The sequence below is a fragment of the Martes martes genome (assembly GCF_963455335.1).
Source record: "Martes martes genome assembly, chromosome: 18".
In the NCBI taxonomy this organism is placed as follows: Eukaryota; Metazoa; Chordata; class Mammalia; order Carnivora; family Mustelidae; genus Martes; species Martes martes.
Genome location: NC_137906.1, coordinates 39,485,077 through 39,506,888, shown reverse-complemented (window position 1 = coordinate 39,506,888; position 21,812 = coordinate 39,485,077). Strand labels below are relative to the sequence as shown.

The 21,812-nt window shown below is 66.2% G+C and overlaps 1 protein-coding gene across 1 annotated transcript in view; it reads right to left on the bottom strand.

Moving 5' to 3' along the window:
• The window catches only part of PKD1 (polycystin 1, transient receptor potential channel interacting), a gene marked incomplete at its 5' end in the record, with an annotated part of 40,607 nt that extends 18,795 nt beyond the window's left edge, over positions 1–21,812 (bottom strand). The window contains 14 exon segments of the mRNA XM_080830174.1: positions 272–405; positions 577–752; positions 942–1,073; positions 1,885–2,640; positions 3,038–3,285; positions 3,797–3,923; positions 4,293–4,408; positions 4,756–4,976; positions 6,081–6,264; positions 6,395–7,066; positions 7,306–7,475; positions 7,736–7,807; positions 7,909–7,980; positions 21,598–21,812. Coding sequence (XP_080686300.1) covers positions 272–405; positions 577–752; positions 942–1,073; positions 1,885–2,640; positions 3,038–3,285; positions 3,797–3,923; positions 4,293–4,408; positions 4,756–4,976; positions 6,081–6,264; positions 6,395–7,066; positions 7,306–7,475; positions 7,736–7,807; positions 7,909–7,980; positions 21,598–21,812 — 3,295 coding nt within the window.

Below are 21,812 nucleotides of genomic sequence, written 5' to 3'. Positions count from 1 at the left end.
GGGAGGGGTGCCGAGCTCTACTCTGTATTCCGAGTATGCGGCTTCTAATCATCCAAAATAAAATGTAACCCCCTTCTTCCCCAGAAAAGGGTCTGAGCAAGGGCCAAGGGAGGTCCAGTTTCTGGCCAGGAGACTTGAGTCGTGGGGCTCAGAAGCCCAGTCCACCCTTCACCCCAGACACCCCTCCTTCTCCCTACGGTGGATCCCAGGCTATCAGCCCAGACTAGGCGGAGGGGACTGTCCCCCAGCAGGCCAGCGGCCCAGCCCTCACCTGGGACGGCATAGGTGTGCGTGGCGTTGTGCTCCACCAGCACCTGGGCCACCGTTGGGTCCGGGACCTGGACGGACTCATCGTATGGAGGCCTGAACTGGCCGATCACCTGGTCCCCATCCCCGAAGGTCCACCTACCACGGCAGCAGGCGGGCCACGAGCTGGGGTGGGTGCGCGTAGGCCCGGCTGCACCCCGGCCCCTCTGGGCAGGTAAGGAGGGGGAGGCAGCGGGAGGCAGGGGGAGCCCAGCACCAGCACCCCCAGGAGCGGCCCGCCCCGCTGCCCACCAGGCCAGGCACACTCACAGGAAGGCCACCTCCACAGCTGAGTCCACCAGCACGTGGGCGGCCAAGGCCAGCGTGGCGTTGGGGGGTAGCACGGGCGGCACCGCAGACACCCAGAGGCCCCTCATCCGGTGCATGCGCCCCACGGTGACGTTGTAGCTCACGGTGACGTTGCTCACGTGGTTGGAGGCCGTCAGCTGCAGAGACAGGGGCGCGCGTGGGCTGCCGCGGGCGGGGCGGGGGCCGCCGGGCAATAGACAGAGCCCCCCACCCTGCACTCACCCGTAGCCAGCCGAGGGGTCCTCGGGAGCAAAGCAGAACAGAAGGCAAAGGTGAGCACTGCACGGCCTGGCCCGCCCCCACCCCCACCGGTGCCCCCCACCCACCGAGAGCTTGAAGACCGCGGCACTCTGGTAGATGACGTTGAAGACCACGTTGTGGAACGTCAAAGACTGCTTGTCGTCGATGGTCCAGCGGAAGACCACGTCCGAGCCGGCGTCCACCGCGGGGCTGTACCGCTGCGGGAAGGGCACAGCGTCGGCCAGCCCCAGGGCTTTGGTGGCCAGCTCTGCCCTAACCCAGGTCCCCCCTACCCGGACGTGCCTCCCGGTGGGGTTTCCCAGGCGACTTCAAGACACCACAGGGGAGGGGGAGGCTGGAGGGGCCGTGCGGCGTGGAGCCGAGCCTGGGTGGACACGCGCTCGGACCACTCTCCTGCTCTCTGGACAGGGACCCAGTACCAGTGACGGCAAGAGCCCACCGTCTCCGAATCCCCACACAGCCCATCCCCGGGCTCCTGCCCAGGCCGCCTGTGGCAGCAAATGACTATCAGGGGGCCCTGGAGGCTGACCCCAGGCCGCCGACGGAACGGGTGTGAGCAGGGGAAGCGGCAACACGGGACCGCACAAGTGGCAGGGTCGGAAATGGCCCTTCTCGTGGACCCCGTGGGGTGGCTGCCTGCTGTGGGGGGACAGCCGGGACAGCGACGGCGGCAGGGTGGCCCCAGCACGTCCTGCTCAGGAAGTACTCCCCGCAGCCTGGGGGGAGCACGGCAGGGGCCTCAAGGGCACACTCAGGTCGGTGAGGTTGGAGGTGGGCACGGGCGCGCAGCGGGGGGGTCGTGGGAGCGGACCACAGCCGCGTCGGAGCTGCCGTCTCGGGGGAGCGCTCCACGGACTGCGGAATTAGCGACGGTCTGAGGAGCCCCTCACAGAGCCTGCCCAAAGCGGCCCCAGAGCCCACCGCCCCGAGGCCGAGCTCCCTCCTCCCCAGGGAGGAGCCGCTCCCCTCACACGGCCCGTGTTGGGGTGGGGGTCGGGGGCTACTTACCACCAGGACGCCCTGCAGCACGCGGGCTTCGGGGCTGGGAGTGGCACGAAGGCCGCAGATGGGCTCCTCGGCTGTCACACTCAGGCTGAGGCTGGCCTGGCTGGCGCCGTTCTCCACCACGACCTCGACCGCGTGCTCGCCCTCGCGGAGCCCGGGCAGCTCCAGCACCGCGAACAGGGTGCTGTTGGCCTCGAGAGCACAGCCGGGCAGCAGGGCTGCCACCGCGGCCGGGCAGGCGGCCTCGAAGGGCGCGCTGACATTGCCCCCGGGCCAGTGGGCTGTGGCAGTGGCGCTGGCGCCGGCGTCCACCCGGAGCACCAGGGCGGAGCTGTTGGTGGGTACGTAGAGGCGGCCGTCGTGGGGCGTGGGGTAGGCCAGCCGCAGCCCCGCCACCGGGGACAGCACGTCAAAGCCGCAGGACAGGTTGTGTGTGGACACGCTGTTGCCCACGGTGGCCCGCACCTCGTAGCGCCCGGGCTGCCGCAGCCCTGGGTTGGGCTGCAGCCCCAGCAGGAGGGTGAGGCGCTCCGTGGTGGCCAAGAGCCGCAACGCACAGACAGGGCCGGCTGGGGCTGCCTCCAGCTGAGCGGGCAGGTGGGACAGCCAGGCCGCAGCGGTGGTGGAGAAGTACGGGGCCTCGGCCCTGGGGGCGCCCAGGGCGGGTGAGCAGTGCAGAAGGGCGCCCGGCCCGGCATCATGCTGCAAGGCGATGAGGTCTCCAGGGAGCAGGGAGCTGTCCTGGCCATGGAAGGCGACCTGTAGGAGAGGGAGGCGGGCTGTGTTGGGGCCTCACAATGGACCACCACCGGTCGGGGTTAAGGGGTGCTACCCGGGGCACCGAATCAGGGGCTCCAGCAGGTGGACAGGACCCATGGGGGCCCCCCAAGCACTCATGGCAGAGACAGATGGGACGGGCGCTGGGACAGGGGCACAGGGCAGGGACGCAGGCGTGGGAGGGCCCTTCCTGGACAGGGGTGGGGCCTCGGAGGGACACAGCAGTCAGAAGAAGCAAGAACGCCCGAGCGGGCGGTTTCTTGGGCTGGGGGTGCCGAGCATCCGCAAGGGCAGGACCGGGGCGGGGCAGGGGAGCGGAGGAGCGGGCCCTCTGTCCAGGGCGGGCAGCAGAGGGGGAGCCCAGGCTGGTGACACTTACCGAGTACTGGGCAGGAGGCCCCGCCGGCACGGAGAACAGGAACTCCCTCCAGAGCGCGTAGGAGGCCCCGGGGAGTCCCGGCCCTGACGTGGACCCGTTGGCACAGGCCCGGGGGGGGCAGGGGTCATCCAGTGGGAGGTGGAGACCAGCTCGGGGGCACCAGGGTCCTTCTGGGGCGCACGCAGGGACAGACTCAGCCTGGCTCTCCGGGGACCTGCTCTCAGGCTCCCTGCTGCTTTGAGGAGCTGCTGCAAGGAGAGAGAGGGGTGTTGGGGCCCAGCCTGCTGTTCAGCCATGGTCAGGGACACCCCCACGATGACAGGAGCTTTTTTTTTTAAAGAAAGATTTTATTTATTTGACAGAGATCACAAGTCTGCAGAGAGGCAGGCGGGGGGGGGGGGGGAAGCAGGCTCCCCACCGAGCAGAGAGCCCGATGCAGGGCTCGATCCCAGGACAGGACCTGAGCCGAAGGCAGAGACTTTAACCCACTGAGCCACCCAGGTGCCCCTTGACAGAAGGTCTTGCCAGGCAGCAACCCGAGCCCCAGAATCACCCCTCTACCCCTCCTGACCCTGGGCCGGAAAACAGACCCAGGCCAGCCCCACACAGGCTGTCCTGCGGGTCCCGAGCCCGAGTCAGTTTCTCTGTGGACACCACCCTGCCCACCTCAAGGCTAGACACCCATCCAGTGGGCAAGGGACCAGGGCCTGTGACTGCCAGACAGCCGCCCACCCGCCCGCCCCCTGGACAGAGCCCCACCTGCTTCCGCCGGGGGCCGCAGCACCTGCAGCCGCAGCTGGACTGGCCGGCGGAGCTCCTGGGTGCCCAGCTCGGCCGCCATGAGGAAAGCTTCCCTGCTCAGGCCCAGGCTGGGGAACACCATCATCTGGGGGGGGAGGCACTGCTCAGCTCCACAGACCCTGAGCCCAAGACCACAGACCCCAGACCCCAATCCAGGCCGGCTCAGAGGGGAAGGAGCCACCACGTGGGGCTTCACACTGAAAGACAGTCACTCAGGAAGAAAATGCAGCTCAAAACCATTGCTGAGCACCAGTACCGCCCCCTTGTTCCGTGGAGAGAAGGCTCAGGGGCACTCAGGGCTCTCAGACACGGAGAGAGGGCGCTGCTTCTCTCTGCATGGCAGAGGGCGGGGGGGCACGGTCTCTACCAGGCACACGGGATGTCATTAAGGCCCAGAGAAAGCACCTTAAAGAGACACAGCAGCCTGTCTTGGAGGGTGCGGGGGTCAGCCTACCTCGACGAGCTCCTGGGGGGCCGAGAGGGCCTCCTGCTGTGCCAGGGGGCTCAAGGGGCCCTGCAGGTCCCCACTAGGCGCTCCCATGAGGAAGGTCTCCGCGTCCCACACAGGCCCTGGGACGGCAAGTGTGCAGTGAGGTCTCCGGCCGAGGAAGACAGCGTCAGGGGCCCAAGGCCGGACCTGGGACCGAGCCCCTTGACAGTGGCCTCCCAGCTGCCCCCCAGCTCGGTCTTGGGAGCAGCTCCGCTCAGGACCACAGGTGCTCGGCCACACCTGATGGACACTGAACAGCTGAGCAACGAGTCGGAAGGATGTGACTGTCCTAGGGGGACAGGAGGAGCCCCTGTGCGGTGGGGGGTCAGGGACAGCCGCATGAAGGAGTTCCCCAGGATGGCCGGGGAGGTGTCGGTCCTGGTTGAGGGCAGAGGGTGACCCGAAGGCCCCCGGGGCCCCGACGCACCTCCAGGCCGCAGCTCGCAGACATAGCTGTGGGGCGCTGAGCACAGGTCCGTGTTGCACTGCCCCGCGGGCCCCAGCCGCACGCAGCGCTCCGCCGTGGCCGGGTGCGGCTCCCCGGGCAGCCAGTTCTGGCAGCTCTCCAGGTTGAAGGCCTCACCCTGCACGGCGGGGTCCGCCTCCTCCCCCTCCACAGCGGAGAAGCCGATCCACACATCCAGGCTCCTGCAGGCAGGCGGAGGGGAGAGTGGGCGCCCGGGGTCTCCCCGAAGACAGGCACCCTTCCAGCTGTCCTCTCTCAGGGAGCTGGCTCCTCACGGCAGCCCCTCAGGCCTTGCCCCTCTCTCCATCTCTAGATGGGGAAACTGAGGCTCAGAGAGATGACCTGGCAAGCAAGGCCACGGCCGTGTCCACTCACACCCATGCCTGTGGAGCCCAGGGCCCAGCGGAGCGCTCCCGGTAGGGGAGGCTTCAGTCTGGCCGAGAGAGTCCTACGTGAGCAGTGTCTGGGCAGGGAGGCCCCCGGGGGCCGCAGTCGGATGAGTGGCCGACTCTTGGTTTCCGCTCAGGTCATGATCTCAGGGTTGTGAGATCAAGGTCTGTGTTGGGCTCTGAGCTCAGCAGGGGGTCTGCTTCTCCCTCTCCCCCCGCCTCAAATGGGGTAAAAAAAAAAAAAAAGGCAGCTCTAAGTGTAGCATTTGGGGAGCCAAACCCCTGCATCTCAGCCCCCCACACAGGCTGCTCCCCCAGCTCTGCCGAGGTACAAAGACCCTTCTGGAAGGAGGGCTGGGAGACACGTGGAGAACTCAGGGAGAGGAGTGAGGTGCCAGGGTCAGAGCCAGGCACTGGGGCCTGGCTACTGCCAGGGACCTTGACCGTTCTGGGCCTCGATTTCCCCTTCTGGACACCGAGAACATCCAGGGTATGAGCCACAGTCCGGTCGGCCCTTTCCAGAGCCTCGGGGAGAAACGGGCACGAACTGCCGGGGGCAGGGGTGGGCCAGCTACAAGAAGCACCGTTCCTCACGGTCTGGGGGCCAAGGGCAGCCTCCATGGTCACAACAGAACCGGCCCTACCCCTGCCAGGAAGGGCTCAGTGGGGGGCAGCAGGGGTGGAGTGTCTGCAGGACCTGGATGCATCCCCCACGCCCACATCTTTGTCCCAAGGGCTGATGGGAATGGCGTCAGCCGAGCAAGATGGGGCTCCTCGGCCACCATCAGGCCAGCCGGCCGGACTCGGGCCTCTGGCCACCCCCACCTCTCCTCCAGCCCCGCCCCAGCATTGTGGGGACCCCCACCTGACAGCCTCTCCGGGGTGGGGGGCGGGTACCTGGTGACCTGGGAGACCAGGAAGCGTTGGACGGCAGGACTGTCCACCATGGCCAGGGCGGCCCCGGCCCAGGCCCGGCACTGCTCCTGCGCCTGCAACCAGGCGGCCTTCTCAGCCACCAGGCGGTAACAGCGCCCGTTGTCGGGGAAGATCACGGTGTCTGGGGGGCAGAGCGGATGCACCACTGTGGGGGGTCAGCGGGCAGAGAAGGGGCGTCAGCATGTGCCCAACCAGCACCACCCCCCCACCCCCGCTCCAGCCCCTAGGGGTGAGCGAGGGGAGGGACGGCCCAGGCCCAGGGCGAGGGCACCCACCCCGGGCCGGCTCCTCGTCCACAGCCACGATGCTGTACACAGCCTGGAGGTCCGAGCCGCCACGGTTCCGGACGCCGAGCTTGAGGGTCTCATCGCTGCGCACCGAGACCAGACACGAGAGCTCCAGGGCTGCGGGAGCCGCCTCCACCCGCACCTCGGCCTCCAGCTGGGCTGAGCCAGCCCCCAGGGCCAGCACCGCCGTCACGTGGTAGCGTCCTGGCAGCACGTAGCGGTGAGTGGCGGCCGCACCGGCAACGTCCACCCCGGGGGAGCCGTCGCCGAAGTCCCAGCGTGTGGAGCGGACGGGCAGGGAGGCCGTGACGCGGAAGGCTGCCGGCTGGCCAGAAGCCAGGGGTCCCCGAGGCCCCAGCAGGGCGGCCCCTGGGGAGGCAGGGAAGGTGTCCTGCAGGACAGTGGGGCCTCGGCAGGCGGGGGCGAGGGCCGACGGCGTGCTGGAGCAGAAGGGCAGGCAGGCCGAGGAAGCGTTGGGGGGCCGGGCTGCCCCGCACAGGCACCAGCCCTGGTCTGAGAGGGCCCCGAGGCTGTGGCCGGCCGCAAAACAGAAGGCACCGCAGGCCTCAGGTGTGAGCGGGCCCTCGTGGGCAGCCGAGAAGGCCGCCAGCAGCACGGCACCCGAGCTGTTGTCGGGAAGGCAGGCGACGTAATCCTCACCTGGACGGAGCACACAGGCTGGTCCCTGGCACGCCCGCTCCCTGCATCCCATGTGCTCTCATCCGCAGCTCTCGCCTCCCACCCGCACCGTCCCCTGGGTCCACAGGGCCCTGCTGACCCCCAACCCCGTCTGTCTCGGCTGCCGCGCTTACTGCCCCACCCAGCTGCTGGCCCTGGAGCACCTATGGGGACCTGCCCAGCAGGAAAGGCCCCAGCCGGCCTGCTCCAGCCACACTCACCGCAGCCACCATCTGACAAGGGGACGCCGAGGAGGGGCCGGCCAGCGACGGGGCTGGGCCCGGCACACGTGGCCGCCTCGGGCCGAAGCACGCGAACCCGCTGCTCCTCCGCCCAGCGGGGCAGCCAGGCCAGACCACAGTCACACTCCAGGGGGTTTCCGCTCAGGTTTCTGCGGGGGGTGGGGGGGGCAGGCTGGGCGCTCAGCGGAGGGTTGGGCAGGGCCCCGGAGGAAGGGTCGCTGCTGGCCTCAACCCAGGGAGCAGGGGCCTGGGGTGCCCTCCCCAGTGCAGCACCCCGCCACCCTGCGGCCCCAGACGAGCTCCAGCAGGCAAGCATGAGGCCCCCAGCGCCTGCTCTCAGACGGGAATGGGCACGGAGGCCAGGTCAGGAGGGCAGGGAGGGCAACTACTGACGCCAAAAACAACTTACATCTCCGTTAAATTAAATAAATTAGCAAATACTCCTTCTTCTAAAGTGGAAATCTTGTTGTTACTTATGTCCCTGGAAGAAAAGGGAGGATTCAGCAAGGTTGGAAAGAAGCCCCCATAAATGCAACGGTGACAGGCAACTGCTGTCCGCCCACTCCGCGGGGGGACACTCACAGCTCTGTCAGTGTGGACAGGTTTGCCAGGAGCCCGACGTCCAGTGCCCGGAGCAGGTTGTGGGAGACATCTCTGGGGAGCAAAGTGGTCACCGTCAGTGCCAGAGCCCCAGACAGGGCACAAAGGAGACCCAGGCCCACCCCCAGAGGCTCCCCGCTCCCTCCAACTCCCTACTTGAGGCCAGGACAAAGGATCCCAATGACTAGACTATGAGAGGGCAGGGAGCCCCCAAGACTCCGTCCACGCCCTGCCCCATGCCCCTTCTCTGCCCAGCACGACGCCCCCCAGCAGTTCCAGTCCCCCGCCCCCGGGCCTGGCAGCGCCGTGCCACGTGGGGTCTGGAACACAGCAGGGCAGCCCAAGGGTCTCCAGGGCCAGGGGCCTCGCTGTCGCTAGCGTGGGGGGGGGGGTGTCTCAGAATGCCCCCGAGACACAGTGGGGCACAAGGACCAGGTAAGCAGGGAGAGGGCCCTGGGGGACCACCTCCTCTCAGAGCTACGGTGACAGGCCACAGCAAACACCGAGGTTGACAGGACCCCAGGACAAACACGGTCTACAAGGCAACACACGGGTGCAACAAGAAGCATGACTAGGCAGGAATGGCGGAGGCCGTCTGAACTGTGAGGCGGGCGCCGGGTCCAGCTGCACCAAGTTGGGCCGGACCCTCCAGAGACGGCCTGGGCACGTCGGCGCGAGGACGTGGCGGGCCCGGGGCGGGGCCGGCCCTCCGTGAGCCCCGGGAGGTGCAACACCAGCTGGGACCGGGCAGTGGGACAAAGCCCAAAGCCACAGGAGACAGTCCTGTGGTGCACCCTGACTGAGACACGGGAGGGCACCGCCCGCGGGGCACAGCGTCCGGTACGGGCAGAGGCGGAGCAGCAGGACGAGCGGGGCCTCGCACAGAAAGGTGCGACCTCCGCGCGGAGCGGCATCAGCGAAGCCAGGCTGCGGGCCGGGCGGCGCTGGCCACGTCCACGCGGGGTCCGCTCTACACAGGCACGGCTCCCAGATGGTGAGGAGCCCAGCCCGGCCAGGAAAACCAGCCCAGGGCGCATCGTTAACCCAAGACACACAGAGGCCACAGATGGGAGGAGACGCACCCCCGACAGCAGTGGCCCCAAAGCACTTTCACGCCCAAACTGCGAACAGTTCAGAACCACGACCCTCGGAGCTGGCGACATCCCCCTCCCCAGGAGAGTCGAAGCCCTTCCAACAACATGCTCTGCGGCCAACCATGCCACTGTCCCTCCCAGCCTGGAGGTGGAGGCCACGGTCACACCTACCCATCCCCTCCCCTGACCTGGTGGACGCCTCCAGTCACCTGCTTCACTGCACCCTCCTCACCTCCCCCCTCCCAGGGCCTCCATGTCTGAGCAGCCCCATCGGGGCCTCCGAACGGATGAGGCCTGGGACTCACCCGCAGAGCCTCTGCCCTGGCAGGTGTCACTGCTCGCCCTCAGAAGTCCCCAGAAGGCCTCTCCCGGGCCTTACCCCAGCCTCCAGTGACCACCCAGTTGTGCAGAGGCAGAGGTCCACCGATGCCTCCTCCTGGCCCAACCACTTCCCTCTCCTGCCAACCCAGCTCCTCCTACACTCAGATCCCACCCTACCCCAACCACAGCCTGGTCCAGACACCCTGTCCCTGGGCACCTGGCTGCCGCAGCCCTTCCTATCAAGGCTCCTGAGGCATCCTGGGGGGGTCCAGCACCCAACAGCCACCCTCGGGGATGTCCCTGCTCCCAATACAGCAGGACCTTAGAGCGGGCTGGTGTGGAAATAAGGTCCTGCCGGGAGAGCCGAGGTGCACAGAGGCCCCTGAGGACGTGGGGAGGAGGGGGTCCCAGTGCTTTGCAGGCCGGGATGCCCGGAGCCACACCCCCGGCCCGGCTCCTGATGCCTCGGGCCACGTCTGGAACCAGGCTCGGAAAATGACCCCCAGGCCACGTGGGGTCACATGGAGACCATGGAAGGCTGGGGGCTACGAACTGAGCTGCTGCCGGGCCGCTCCGCCATCCTGGTCTGGGTCCTATGACCCAAGTGGGGAGCTAGGCCCAGTGAGGCTCCCATCCCCCTGGATGGTGAGGCGAGCAGGGCTGGAACTCCCGTGGGGACCAGGTGGGGTTGGGGCCGGGGCCCGGGGTTTCCACCTGGAGCAGCTCCCCCAGTGCCAGGACCAGGATGTCACAGATGCTCCTCCCCTCACCTGTGGGGAGAGACAGGGTGCACAGGGGTGGCGCCCGGAGCCCATCCAGCCGCCGGCAGGGGCAGCCCCCTCAGTACACAGTCCAAGAGAAATCCAGGCACAAAACCAGCCCCTCCCCTGCAACTGTTCAACCGAGATCTAAAGAAAGTGCCGGAAAGGGGTGCACCGTGACAGCTCCAGGCTTGAGAGCAGGCGAGTCCCCTGAGTTTCCACACTGGCTGTGCCCTTGAGTAGGAGAAGTGGGGTGTGCAGGAACGGATGGACAGGCTGCCCCGGGGGCCCGGAGTGGGGGCCTCAGAGGGGAACGGGAGGCAAGGAGGCTGGCGAGGGGCACCGAGCCCCATCGAAGGGGAGGCTGGGGCAGCGAGGCCTCCTCAGGAAGAGGCACTGCCCCGTGGGTGGCTCCGTGGGTTAAAGCCTCTGCCTCTGGCTCAGGTCATGATCTCAGGGTTCTGGGATCGAGCCCCGCATCGGGCTCTCGGCTCAGCAGGGAGCCTGCTTCCTCCTCTCTCTCCCTGCCTGCCTCTCTGACTAGTTGCAATCTCTGTCTATCAAATAAATAAACTAAAATTAAAATTTAAAAAAAGAAGAGCACTGCCCCTGACGCGGACTCAGGCCAGAGCCCTGCCTTGTCCCAGCTCCGTGGCCCAACGAGGCGCTGGTCTGAGCTCGGGTATCCCATCTGGGGGAGGGCGGGCACGGAGAGACAGCGTGAGTGCGTGTGGCTACGCGCCCAGATCTATCTCCACCCAGAACTGGGGCTCCAGGAACACCAGGGCTGGAGAGGCCTTTGGGGGCCAGGGGACACGGGGACAGGACCCGCTGGCAAGGTCACCTGTGCCCCCCACAGTGGAGCCTAGATTGTCCTGCCCCTCCTCACACGTGGCGGGGGAGGGGTGCTTTCTGCCTGGCGGGCCAGGCCTTCCTCCGGGGTACACGGCCTGCCCTGCGCTGCTCAGGCTCACCCCAGCCGGCCCGCGCCCGCTCCTGGGGTGGGGTTGGTGGGGGGGCAGGCCAGGCCGGGAGGTCAGTGAGAGGCAGCCGGACTTCCACCCACGCTCAACCACGATGCTCTGGCGTGGAGTGGCTGTGGCAGGAGGAACCTCCCGGTGTCCGTGCTTCTGGGGAAAGCAGCAGGCCGCAGGGCGCAGCAGGCCGCAGGGCGCAGCAGGCCGCAGGGAGAGCGTCCAAGAGATGGGGCCGCGGGTGGCAGGACAGGAGGGTGAGCACGGGCGAGACCCACCAGGGGCTCCCTGGGGCAGCTTCCCAGCCGGGGCCTCAAGCAGAAGAGGAAAAAAAAAAGGAAAATCCCTGAAGTGTTCTCCACGTCCCATTCTCTGGAAAATCCATCATGAGTGGCAGCTCTGGGGACTGCCTGTGGCGCCTGAGAACCCCGGGCGGCGGTGGCGGGGGGAGGGGCAGGCCAAGCTCAGTGTCCAGGCCAAGCAACCAGCACCCACCCTGGCCCGTCGGGACATGGCTGACCCTGGCCTCACCGGCTTGTGGCTCTGAGCCGCCCTCGGCCACATCCTCCACCCAGCTCTGCCTGGCCCAGCGGCCCCATCGAGGTTCCCCTCCCCTGCACGCCAAAGGCCCCACCATCAGTCACGGTCACACACAGTCCAGGGCACTAGCCACTGCCCTCCCTGTGCTCTAGGTCCCAGCTGAGCCCCTTCCCCCCAGCACTCACCCGGGCCCAGAAAACATCAGCATGCTCCCCCAGGATCCTGCTCAGTTATGGTCCGTGCCCTAAGGGCACACTAGGCCCTGAGCCCCAGCCCCAGGGTGTGGGAGCAGCTGTGTGGGGCAGGCCGTGGCTAATGGTGCACACTGGGAGAGAGGGGAAGGGCAGAGGGGACACTGAGGGGGAGCTGTGGGGATCCCCGGGATGGGGACATGGGAACACACTACTGGTGGGGTCCTCGCTCCGTCCCACAGCTACTTGTCCACACTAGTTCTTGCCATCAGCAAGCGGTGGGAGGCCAAGGAGGCCTTGGGCCGGCCCCACCCCCACACCAGGGTTCCCCAGGTCCCACAACCACAGGGGAGACAGAGCAGGCCCAGGGAGACCGCGAAGTTAGAAAGCGGCAGGGCTGGCCCCTACCGGGAGAAGGGCCAGCAGCCTGGCTGGACAGCACCCCTGAGAGGTCCTGAGCCAAGCAGGGCCCACCCTCTGGGCCAGCTAGATGCTCCCCAGCCCCTCCAAGGCCCACTCAAGCCAACTCCACAGATCCCAAGGCCAAGGCTGGAGGGGTCAGGCCAGCTTAGGGAGGAGGTGGGTGACCTGGGGACCCACATACTACCAGGTGACAGGCACACACCCATGAAAGCATAAGACACATGTCACCTCCCCAGGCACCAGGGATCAGATTGAGAGGCTGGTCTTCCCTCTCCTCCCCCACAGGGACCCAGCAGTCCACTGGGGAGCCCGGGCTGTCCCCCATGCTCCCTGCCTTCCAGACCAGACACTGTCATGGGGGGGGACACCAGCCTCCCCTGGGGTACAGGCGCCCAAGAGCATGCCCCTGGACGTCTGGGACGGCTCTCTCCTGCCGCAAGCAGGGGCTCGGGCGAGGGGCCTTGCTCCCACAAGCTGGAGATGCTCAGCAGAAGATGCTCAGGGGCCCTCGTGGCGAGCAACGGCAGCTCCCCTCGCCCCGCCCGCACACGGCTCAGCACCTGCGTCCTACCCCTGCTCACATCAGGGCCCCCGGGAAGAGGGGAGAAGGGGCCCAGGAGACGGGAACAGGTCAGGGTACGTGAAGGTAGAAGCCACAGAGGGGGTGGTCACAAGCAGGTCTGGAGCGTGCCTGAGCCTGGGGCGGCTGCTAGAGCAGGCTGCCCTTCTGGAGCTGAGGCACCGGAGGCCCCAGGAAGCTGGGACCCTGCCCTGAGCGGCCTCAGTTTCCTCCGGTGCCAAGGAGAGGAGTGGCCCGTGTGCCCGTTCCCCAGTCCAGATGCTGGGCGGGGTCTGGGGGCCAGCCGGAGCCCCCAAGGAAACATCTGCACATTCCAGACGCATGTGGTCAGCGGCGGGGGTGAGTGCCAGGCCCCAGCCCGTCACCCCCACCCCTGCGCTGGCCGCCGCACTGGAAACAGGGCTTGGGGGGAACGGGCTCTGGAGGGGCCGCAGCCGAGGTTATGTAACCCACTCCTCCCAAGCCAGCAGCTGCCTCCTCCCTCCTCTGGGAGGACAGGACAGCCGCGCTGGCGGGACAGAAGGTACCCTGCTCCCCATCCAAGGCCCAGGGCTCCGTTCTCCTCCCTCCATCACCAGGAATCGAGGCCCTGGCTGGCCGGTCCTCTCCCTGAGGCGCTGCCAGGTTCTCCCGAGCCCAGCAGGGAGGACCCCCGACATGTCCCCTCAGGAGCCAGGCCTGGCCCAAAGGGGAGTGGCTACAGTGCGGTGCCTGCCCTGCCCCCCACCCCTGGGACCCAGGGCTGGCGACGCTGCGTCTGGGGTGGGGGGAGGCTGGGGGAGTGGAGGGGGCCAGGCCGCCGGGAGCACCAAGCCAGTTTGAGTGTAATAACCTCATTCTGTTTTCGTTCCGTCTATTTATGGTGAGCAAGGCTGGCTTCCAGGGCCGGAAATGATGATGTGTAAATTAATGAATTCGAGTTTAGGAAGGAGCAGATTTGCAGACAAACACGCGGACAGGGCCAGCTGGGGAGGGGGCAGAGGCAGGCTCTCCAGGGAGGGGCCCGCTGGCCCCAGGGCGGCAGCGAGGGGCTGTCTCAGCCTCCAAAGTGAGGAGGAGAGGCCTGACTGGGAAGATCGCATCCTCACAGCGTTTTATGGGGCCCCCGTCACCCGAGTTCTGCCCTCCCACTACTGAAGTCTCACCAGGACGGGCCTACACCGCCCGTGTGCCGCTGCTCCCCACCTCGGAAGCCCCTGTGGCCGCAGGCCAGGACGGGAGGGGAGCTCCCTGTCAGGGGAGCCTGAGGGGTGGGGAGTCCTCCACACCCGGACAGACCAATGTGCCCCGAGGCAGCCACCTTCAGAGCCTTAACGAGACAGGGTGCAGGCCCCCCCAGGAGGCGGTCTGGGGATTTGAGGCTCCCTTCAGGGTAAGGGGAGGCAAAGGACCAGACTGAAGGGTGCCCAGCCTCCCTCCAGATCCAGCACCCGTGCTAGGGAGCTGCGCTCAGACCTGTCACAATCAGCCAGGCAAGGAGTGACCAGCCCATTCCACAGGTGGGCATGCCGAGGCTCGGGGAGGCAGCCCTGCTCGTCCTACCACGTGTCCCCAGAATCGGGAGACCGAAGTAGAAAGGCTGTGCTCTTCCCCGTCCTGGCCGCGGAGCTGGCACGTGGCCTCAGGCTTTCCAGCCCAGCGTGGCTAGCCATCCCGTCGCCCCCTCAGCTGCTGGGCATGGCCAGTGGCATGCACCAGCCTGACCCAGGGCTACAGAGCGGTCTGCAGGCCCTGGACCCTGAGGCCAACAGTGCTGTCAGCCTTGCCCTGAGCACTGGCCTCATTCTCTGCTTCCACCACAAGCGAATGAAGCCGCTCCCAGGGTGGCCCCAGAGCATCCTTCAGGGCCCAGGGGGCTGCTGAAGTCAGGGACACCACACTTGGCCCGGCCTGGGCCCACAGGCACCTCGGGGAAAGAACGAGCCCTGCCCACCTTGGCCGCAAATGCAGCCCCTTCCCTGGCACGGGAGGCTGGGCACCACCGGGCCCCTTGGCAGAGACGGCTGCCAAGCCACAAAGAACGAGGTGTTCCGGGAAAAAAGGACGTGAGCTGCATTTTCCAGCTGCGTTCTGTTCAGCAGCAAGACTGCAAGCACGCTCGGCCGGCGCCCCCGCGGCCCGCGGCCCACCCCGTGGACACGGCCCCGCCTCGGCCGGCCCGAGAGGCACAGGCACCCAGCTCCCGGGGCCAGACGGCCGCCGCCACCCCAGACGGCAGCAGGACAAACGGGATGTTTTCATTCCCGAGTGTTCCACGGGCTGGGCCCGTCTGGGTTCCTGCTGCTGGCGCTGGCTGCTGCAGAGTGTTCCGGAAAGGAAAATGTGAATCTCCATCCAAAATGGCTTCCTCACTTGAAACCAAGCCTCAGCCCGGGTCTTGCTCAAGAACCAGGGTCTCCCAAGAGCTGTGGGGGAGCACAGGTGGCAGCAGAAGCACTCCCCCATCCCCTGGGCAGCATGTGGGGGCGGAAGCCACGTCCTCCAGGGCCACCCGGCCAGCTGTCAGAAGACGATGGCCAGGGACAAGTCGCCCAGGGCCAAGGGCAGAGCAACCAAGAGAGGAAAGGACAGAACAGACTCTGCAAGGAGCCCAGCGCAGGAGTCCCCTATGGGAGACGCCCTGGTCAGGCCCTGGGAGAGGGAAACTGAGTCTCACCGACACCACAAGTGAGATCACCAGGGTGTGCTGGGCACGAGACAGGTCAGCGGCAGGGCCAAGGTCAGGGGCACCAAGCAGCCCTCATGGCCATGGATTTCAGGGCTACACCATCCCCCCAGCTCCCAGAACAAGGTGAACATGGGAAGCGATGCATTCTAGTCACACATCAAAACTCCACTGTGTCCCAAATGCACACCTGAATGCGTCAGAAACACAACTGCATGAAACTGAGACCCAAACACCAGAGGAACATGCCAGGGTCCCGACTCCCATCAGCGGCCCGGCCGTGTGCTGAAGACGCCTCTGAGGTCAGAGCAGAGGGGGCAGCAAGGCTCATGAACCTCGGGGCCCCCTGGGCTCCCCCAGGCCCCCCATCTGGCATGTGGTCTCAGCGATGCAATGACTGGCACATGTGTTCAGGGGTCCTCTCCGTGCACCTGTCAGCATGGCAGGTGGCAAGGACCCATCTCCTGGTGGCCAGTGCTTGGGGACAAGGTAATGGGCTCTGAGGGTGTGGACAGAACGGAGCCGAGGGGCCACTCTGGCAAGGGTTACAGCTACTGTGGCCCCAGCACCGAGCCCTGCAGACACGCCCACAACCCCAGAAGGGGCCTCCACTTGTGATGCCCACCTGGGGAGTGAGGGGACCGAAGCTCGGGAAGGCTGAGTGACACAGCCAAGGTCATGCAGGAAATGGAGGAGCTGGGATATGAACCAGGTCTGATCCAGGGGCAGAATCCCAACTCCGGGGTCCCCATGCCTCCCTCTCAGAACCAGACAGGAAGTCCGTGGGAAGGGCCGTAGCACAGAGAGCAGAGGGACACCTAAGGACGGAGCTTCGGGGAAGGGTTGAGCCGGCAGCCGGGGCTGGAGCCCAGAGCCCAGCCAGCCCCACTCGGTCCCACCAGGGAGCCCCCCACTGCCAGCACCAGGGGCCAGGTCCGTGTGCAGCCCCGGGGGTGTGTCCCAGAGCATGCTCATGCAGTCATGTCTCTGCCACAACCCCCAGCCGTGTGACCCCAGAAAGGGACAACCTCGGGGAGCATCAGTTTCCTGGTCTATAAAATAGGATCAAGAGTGCTTCCAAGCCCACAGCACCGTGCAAGATACCATGACAGAAAGGACAGAACAGGCTCTGCAAGGAGCCCAGCGCACGGCAAGCATGGACAGAGGGGATGGCCCAGTGGCGGGGCACGGGGCGCACACCCATGGCCATTTCCAGAGATCTGGTCTTCCATTCGGAGCCGCCTCACATGGTATAAAGCTCCCAATTGTGAAGTGGACAACTCGCCAGTTTCTGGTGAGTTCTCGAGGTCGTGCGATGAGCACCGTCTCGTTCCACCACAGTCTCACCCCTAAACAGACACCCCAACCCCGCCCCTGCCGGATACACCAGTCTGCTTTCGGCTTCCACAGACTGGCCTGTTCCAGACGTTTCCTACCAGGGGACTCATTCCACACGTGGCCTCTTGGGTCTGGCTGCGTTCACTGAGCACGTCTTCGGGGCCTGCAGGGGTTGGGGCAGGTGTCAGGGCTCCTGCGGATGGCTAAGTAGCGCTCCAGCGGGTGGGAGACCACGTTCTGTTGCTGGACCCGTGCGCTGTCCCCACGTTCCGGCTCCGAGGAACCCTACGCCATGAGCGTGTGTGTACAAATTTCCGTGTGGACCCAGGTTTCCCTTCTCTCAGGTACACACGGAGGAGCCGGCAGACGGCTCCCAGCGCGCCGCCCTGTGCCGCGGCCACCAGCAGCGGGCGGGGTCCGACGCGTCCACACCCTCCAGACGCCGGCTGCCATCCGCCTTCGGAGACGGCCGTCCACACGGGCATGCGGGGCACGGCGCCGAGGCCCCCTGCATCTCCCTGGAAGCCGCGTGTGCGGCGTCCCACTCGGCCTGGCGGGGCAGGTGTCCCTCTCTGGAGGTGTGTCCACTCGGGCCCTGCAGCCACCTCCTAATTGGACCCTTTATCTCACTAGCGCGGAGAATCCGCAAGAAGCCCCGCTGCCGCTGCTGCTGCGGTCTTCTGGCCGCGAGTCCCTCGCCAGGTAGAGGCTTGCGGGCGCTCTATCCACCGGGCAGCGGCTGGGTGGGTGGGCGCACTCCCCTCGAGGGCGGGTCCTCCGACTCCCAGGCGCCGCCCAGCTCCCCGAGGCTTGCTGGAACTGGGTGCTCGGTGCTGCTCCCTTCAAGAACTGAGCGCTGCAGATGCAGCCTGAGCCTCCCCATCACCTCCCGGCCCCAGCAGGGAGCCATCCTACAGCATGTCCTCCTGGCCACAGCTCTCACCAACGGGCATCCGTGTCCCCTCGGGAAACTGCCAGTACACATGCGTTTACAACCTCAATTCCAAGCACCAGCCGGCCATGCTGCGCACCTCAGGGGACGTGAGAGTGAGAGCTGCCGGGCATGCAGGATGCCTGGACCCTCCCGACACCCATCCCCACCCGGCAGCCAGTGTTCTGTGCCCCTTCTGTCTGGGACCCTTCAGGGCTGTCCCCGGCCATCTAGATAAGGGCTGCACCCCCATGCCCCCAAGCACCTGCAGCCCCGGACACTCCTCCAGGCTATCCCTTGTCTGGGTGCTCTCTCTCAGACCTTTCAATGTCACCTACACTGGTGGCCCCCAGGGAGCCCTCCAAAGCAGCCCCTCCCCATCGCCAGCGCCACGGTGATATCTGAGCCTCAGAGACCCCCCACACAGGGCCCGGCACACAGCAGCCAGGCTCTCTGCCTGGTAAGGGTTTGGGGAGGGGACCCTCTGTGGTCTGGGCCGTCCTCAAGGCAGCAACACATGTGGCACGTGCAGCCTAACATGTCACGCATACACCAGGCCAGTGTGCTCCCCGCAAGGCCCACCTTCCCTCGCACCCATGTGCCATGCAGACGCTAGAGGCCTAGCCTCCTCCAGTCTCCCCAACTCTCCTGCCATTCAGGAGCCCAGGCGAGGAAGGGCGAGGCTCCACGTATGCCCCCCAGCTGACGAGAGACCCTAAGGCCCTGATATTTCCATCAATGAACCACGTCCCTACTGAGGCCCTAAGCCTTGTCCTAGACCAGTGGCTGAAGTCAGCGGCACGAGCCCCGAGAAATGGCTGGAAACCACACCTGAAACTGACCAACACAAACACTGGGAGCAGCACCGTCCCCTCTGAACAGCCCCTGGTGACAAACATCCTGAGCCTCTGTGGTCCTGTCCACACAGCAGCCACTAGCCTCAAGCACCTCCAGAGGACTGGAAATGTGGCTTCCCGCACCACACCGCCCTGCACCGACCATCCCGCTACAGGAAACAGAGGGCAGGGGACACACTGGATGACACCACGGAGGCAAGTCCAGACGCAGACGCTCTCGGCGCCACTGTCAATGGTCGCACGAGGAGGGAAAGAGACGAGGGAGGGTAGATACATCATCGGAGGACAAAAGACGCTGACCAGCTGCACTGTGTGGCCCTTGTTTGGGTCCGGATTCAAACTACTAGAAGAACCGCAGACAACCGGAAACCTAAACACGCCGGCGCAGGTGGGATCAGGGAATCCCTCACCGCCTTGGGGTGACCACGGGGTGGCCGGACACCCCGAGATGCCCAGCTCCTGGGCATACGCCACAGGACAGGACAGCCGGCCACTGGCTCAAAGAAGGCGGGAATTGGAGGCGTGGAGGGGCAGGACGGAGGGCAAAGGGTCCACAAGGTTCAGCACACAATTCTGTCTACCTCTGGGCCTACTCAAATTCACCATGAGAAAGGTTTAAACCCGGGACAACAGTAACACTTTGCCGAGTAATGTCATCTCTCTCAGGCCACCTCCAGCAGCACCACTAACCCAGCCCACCCTGCCTGCTGAGGCCTAAACACCCCTGTGGGCCAGCCGTGGGTCTTATATGCAGGTCTGGCCCGTGACAGAGGTATCAGGCCTTAGCCCAGAAGAGGCGGTTGCCGGTGCCACCCAGAAGGCAGGGCTGTGGGGCACACCCTCACCCGGGAGGCTGCCTGACGTCTATGCACTCGGCCCCTCTGCTTTAGGGGGGACTCCCCTGTCTCCCTCTCCCAGAGGACGGGGCTTGTTGGATTGACAGGCAGAATGGCTGGGGGCTGGGCGAACCAGGAGAGACCCCAGTTTCTCTTGGGCTCCTGGTTCCCAGCCTCCAGAAATCTCCCACAGGTAGCTTTGGGGTGTAAAGAACACCGTGGGGTCTCCCCTGTTCTCCATTCCCCCGTGTCTCAGGGTTCCACTACAAGCTCGGAGGGGCCAGCAACCCTGGGAGTCCTGCTGGCTCAGGCCAGGCCGGGCCAGGCCGCCAGCTCCCCGGACCTCCAAAACCCAGGAGCAGATCCTACAGGGACATGTGCAAGGCTCAAGTCTCTGTCACTGCCCAAGAGGCTCCAGAGCCCACACCCTGCTGCAGGCCCCTGACTGAGCCCCCTGCATTGTTTACTTCCTACATAGCTCCTGGAGGCCAGCTCAGCACCACGTCCTGGGGAAGCAGAGCATAACCAGAAGGAGCCAGGCCTGACCTCAGCAGCTTCCAGCCCCCCCGGAAACGGAGGCATCTTTACCCATAGTATCCAGAAACGAGGACGGGATCCAGTTATCCTGGTGAAGGCAAGAAGACCGTCTCCACAGAGACAGCCGGGATGGCAAATGCTCAAGGGGTCAGACAGCAAAGCAGCAGGCCCACCGTGACCCTTCCTCAGGACCCCCAGCTAATTCTGGAGAACCTGCTCTTCCCCCACCTCAATCCCAGGCACCAAAGCCCCAGGGACCTCCAGAGCACACAGGAGAAATACCCACCCACTCCCCAGCATCCACATTCATCTGAACACTGACCATCGGTCCCCAAATTATAGGCAGCCGTACACTGGAGGCACCCAGGGAATATTACAGAACCAAATTCCAGGACCCATCCCCAGATTTCACAAGCCTGAGGACGCTAAATGCCCCGCAGTGGATTCCAGCACGTGGCCAAAGACGGCTGGGAGTCCTGGCTTCTGAAAGTGCCCAAGAAACCCCAACAGGGCCATAGGAATGCAGACCAGCAGACCTGAGCCTGTAGCGAGCCCAGGGACAACTGTCTGCGAATGCTGGTCCCCTGCCCCCTGTCATTCCAACTGCAGGTCCTGAGCACCTCAGTCAAACCCAGCTCTGCCACGTGCTGGCCACAGATTGTTACCTGGGCAAGTCACAGCACCTGAGTCTGTGTTCTCGTGTGTAAAAAGCCATCTTCGCCGTACCTCTGCCTCCGAGGGCATCCATCACAGCCGGAGCCTGGCACGCGGCTCACAAACCAACAAGTTCTCCATGGAGGCGACACCATCACTTCCAAAACGGAACCCTGACAACAGCCCGTCAGCGTTCTCAACTACTCCTGCAACCCCACCTGCCCACTGTCCGGGGACATCAGAGCCCTTGAGGAACCCGGGCCCCTCCCGCCCTGCCCCACTCCCGCACAACTTCCTTGCCCTGGCCACACGGTTCCCTCCTCCGGTCCTCCCGCCACCTTCCCACTCCTCCTCAAGCATCGGGCCAAGTCTCAGACATCCTTCACATCTCTGTCCAGACACCTCTTCCGGGAAGCCCTCCCCGCCATCCCAGACCGAGCTCTCCTCCTCCCGGCTTCCCGCTGCAGGGCTCCCAGGTGCAGAGCATCCCCCAGGCCAGGCTGCATCCTATTAGTCCGTAATTGGCGTCTAAGCGTTGGCCGGTTCCCTTCCAACACCTTCCACCCTGCCCCCGCGCGCTGTCTCCGGTCCCCCATCAACTCGCGACTGCGGACCCCCACCCGGTGGGACGTTCCTGCGTTCGCAGACACCGGGATTCTTCGGCCTCGCTCCGGCCCAGGCCAGGGGGGCTGAGGGCCGCCCGCGGTCCCGGTTTTCCTTATTTAGTCGGGCCGACCTCACTGCGCTGGAGCCTCGCCCTGGGAGAGGCCTGGCCCGCACTCCGTTTCCCCTTCAGAGGCCGGGGACGCGCCCACGCCCTGCGAGGCCCGCCAGGCCGGCGGCCTGCCGGGCCGGGCCTCTCCCCGGAGCCGAGGGTGCAGGCGCGCCGAGGCCGCCCCACGCCCCGGGCGCCCCCGAGTCCCGGCGCCCGCCCGGCGCCATGGCAACGCGGGGCGGCGAGGTACTCACAGCGCGGTGGCGTCGGCGGGGATGCGCAGCGCGGGTCCGAGCGTCCGCAGTCCGCGGCCGGAGCAGTTGACGCGGCAGGCGGAGCCGGGCGCCGGGCCGCAGAGGCAGGGGGGCGCGCACGGCCCGCAGCCGCGCCCGGGGCCCCCCGCCAGCGCCGCGAGCCACAGGCCCAGGCCCAGGGCGAGCGCCAGGCGGGCGGGCGCGGCGGGCGGCAT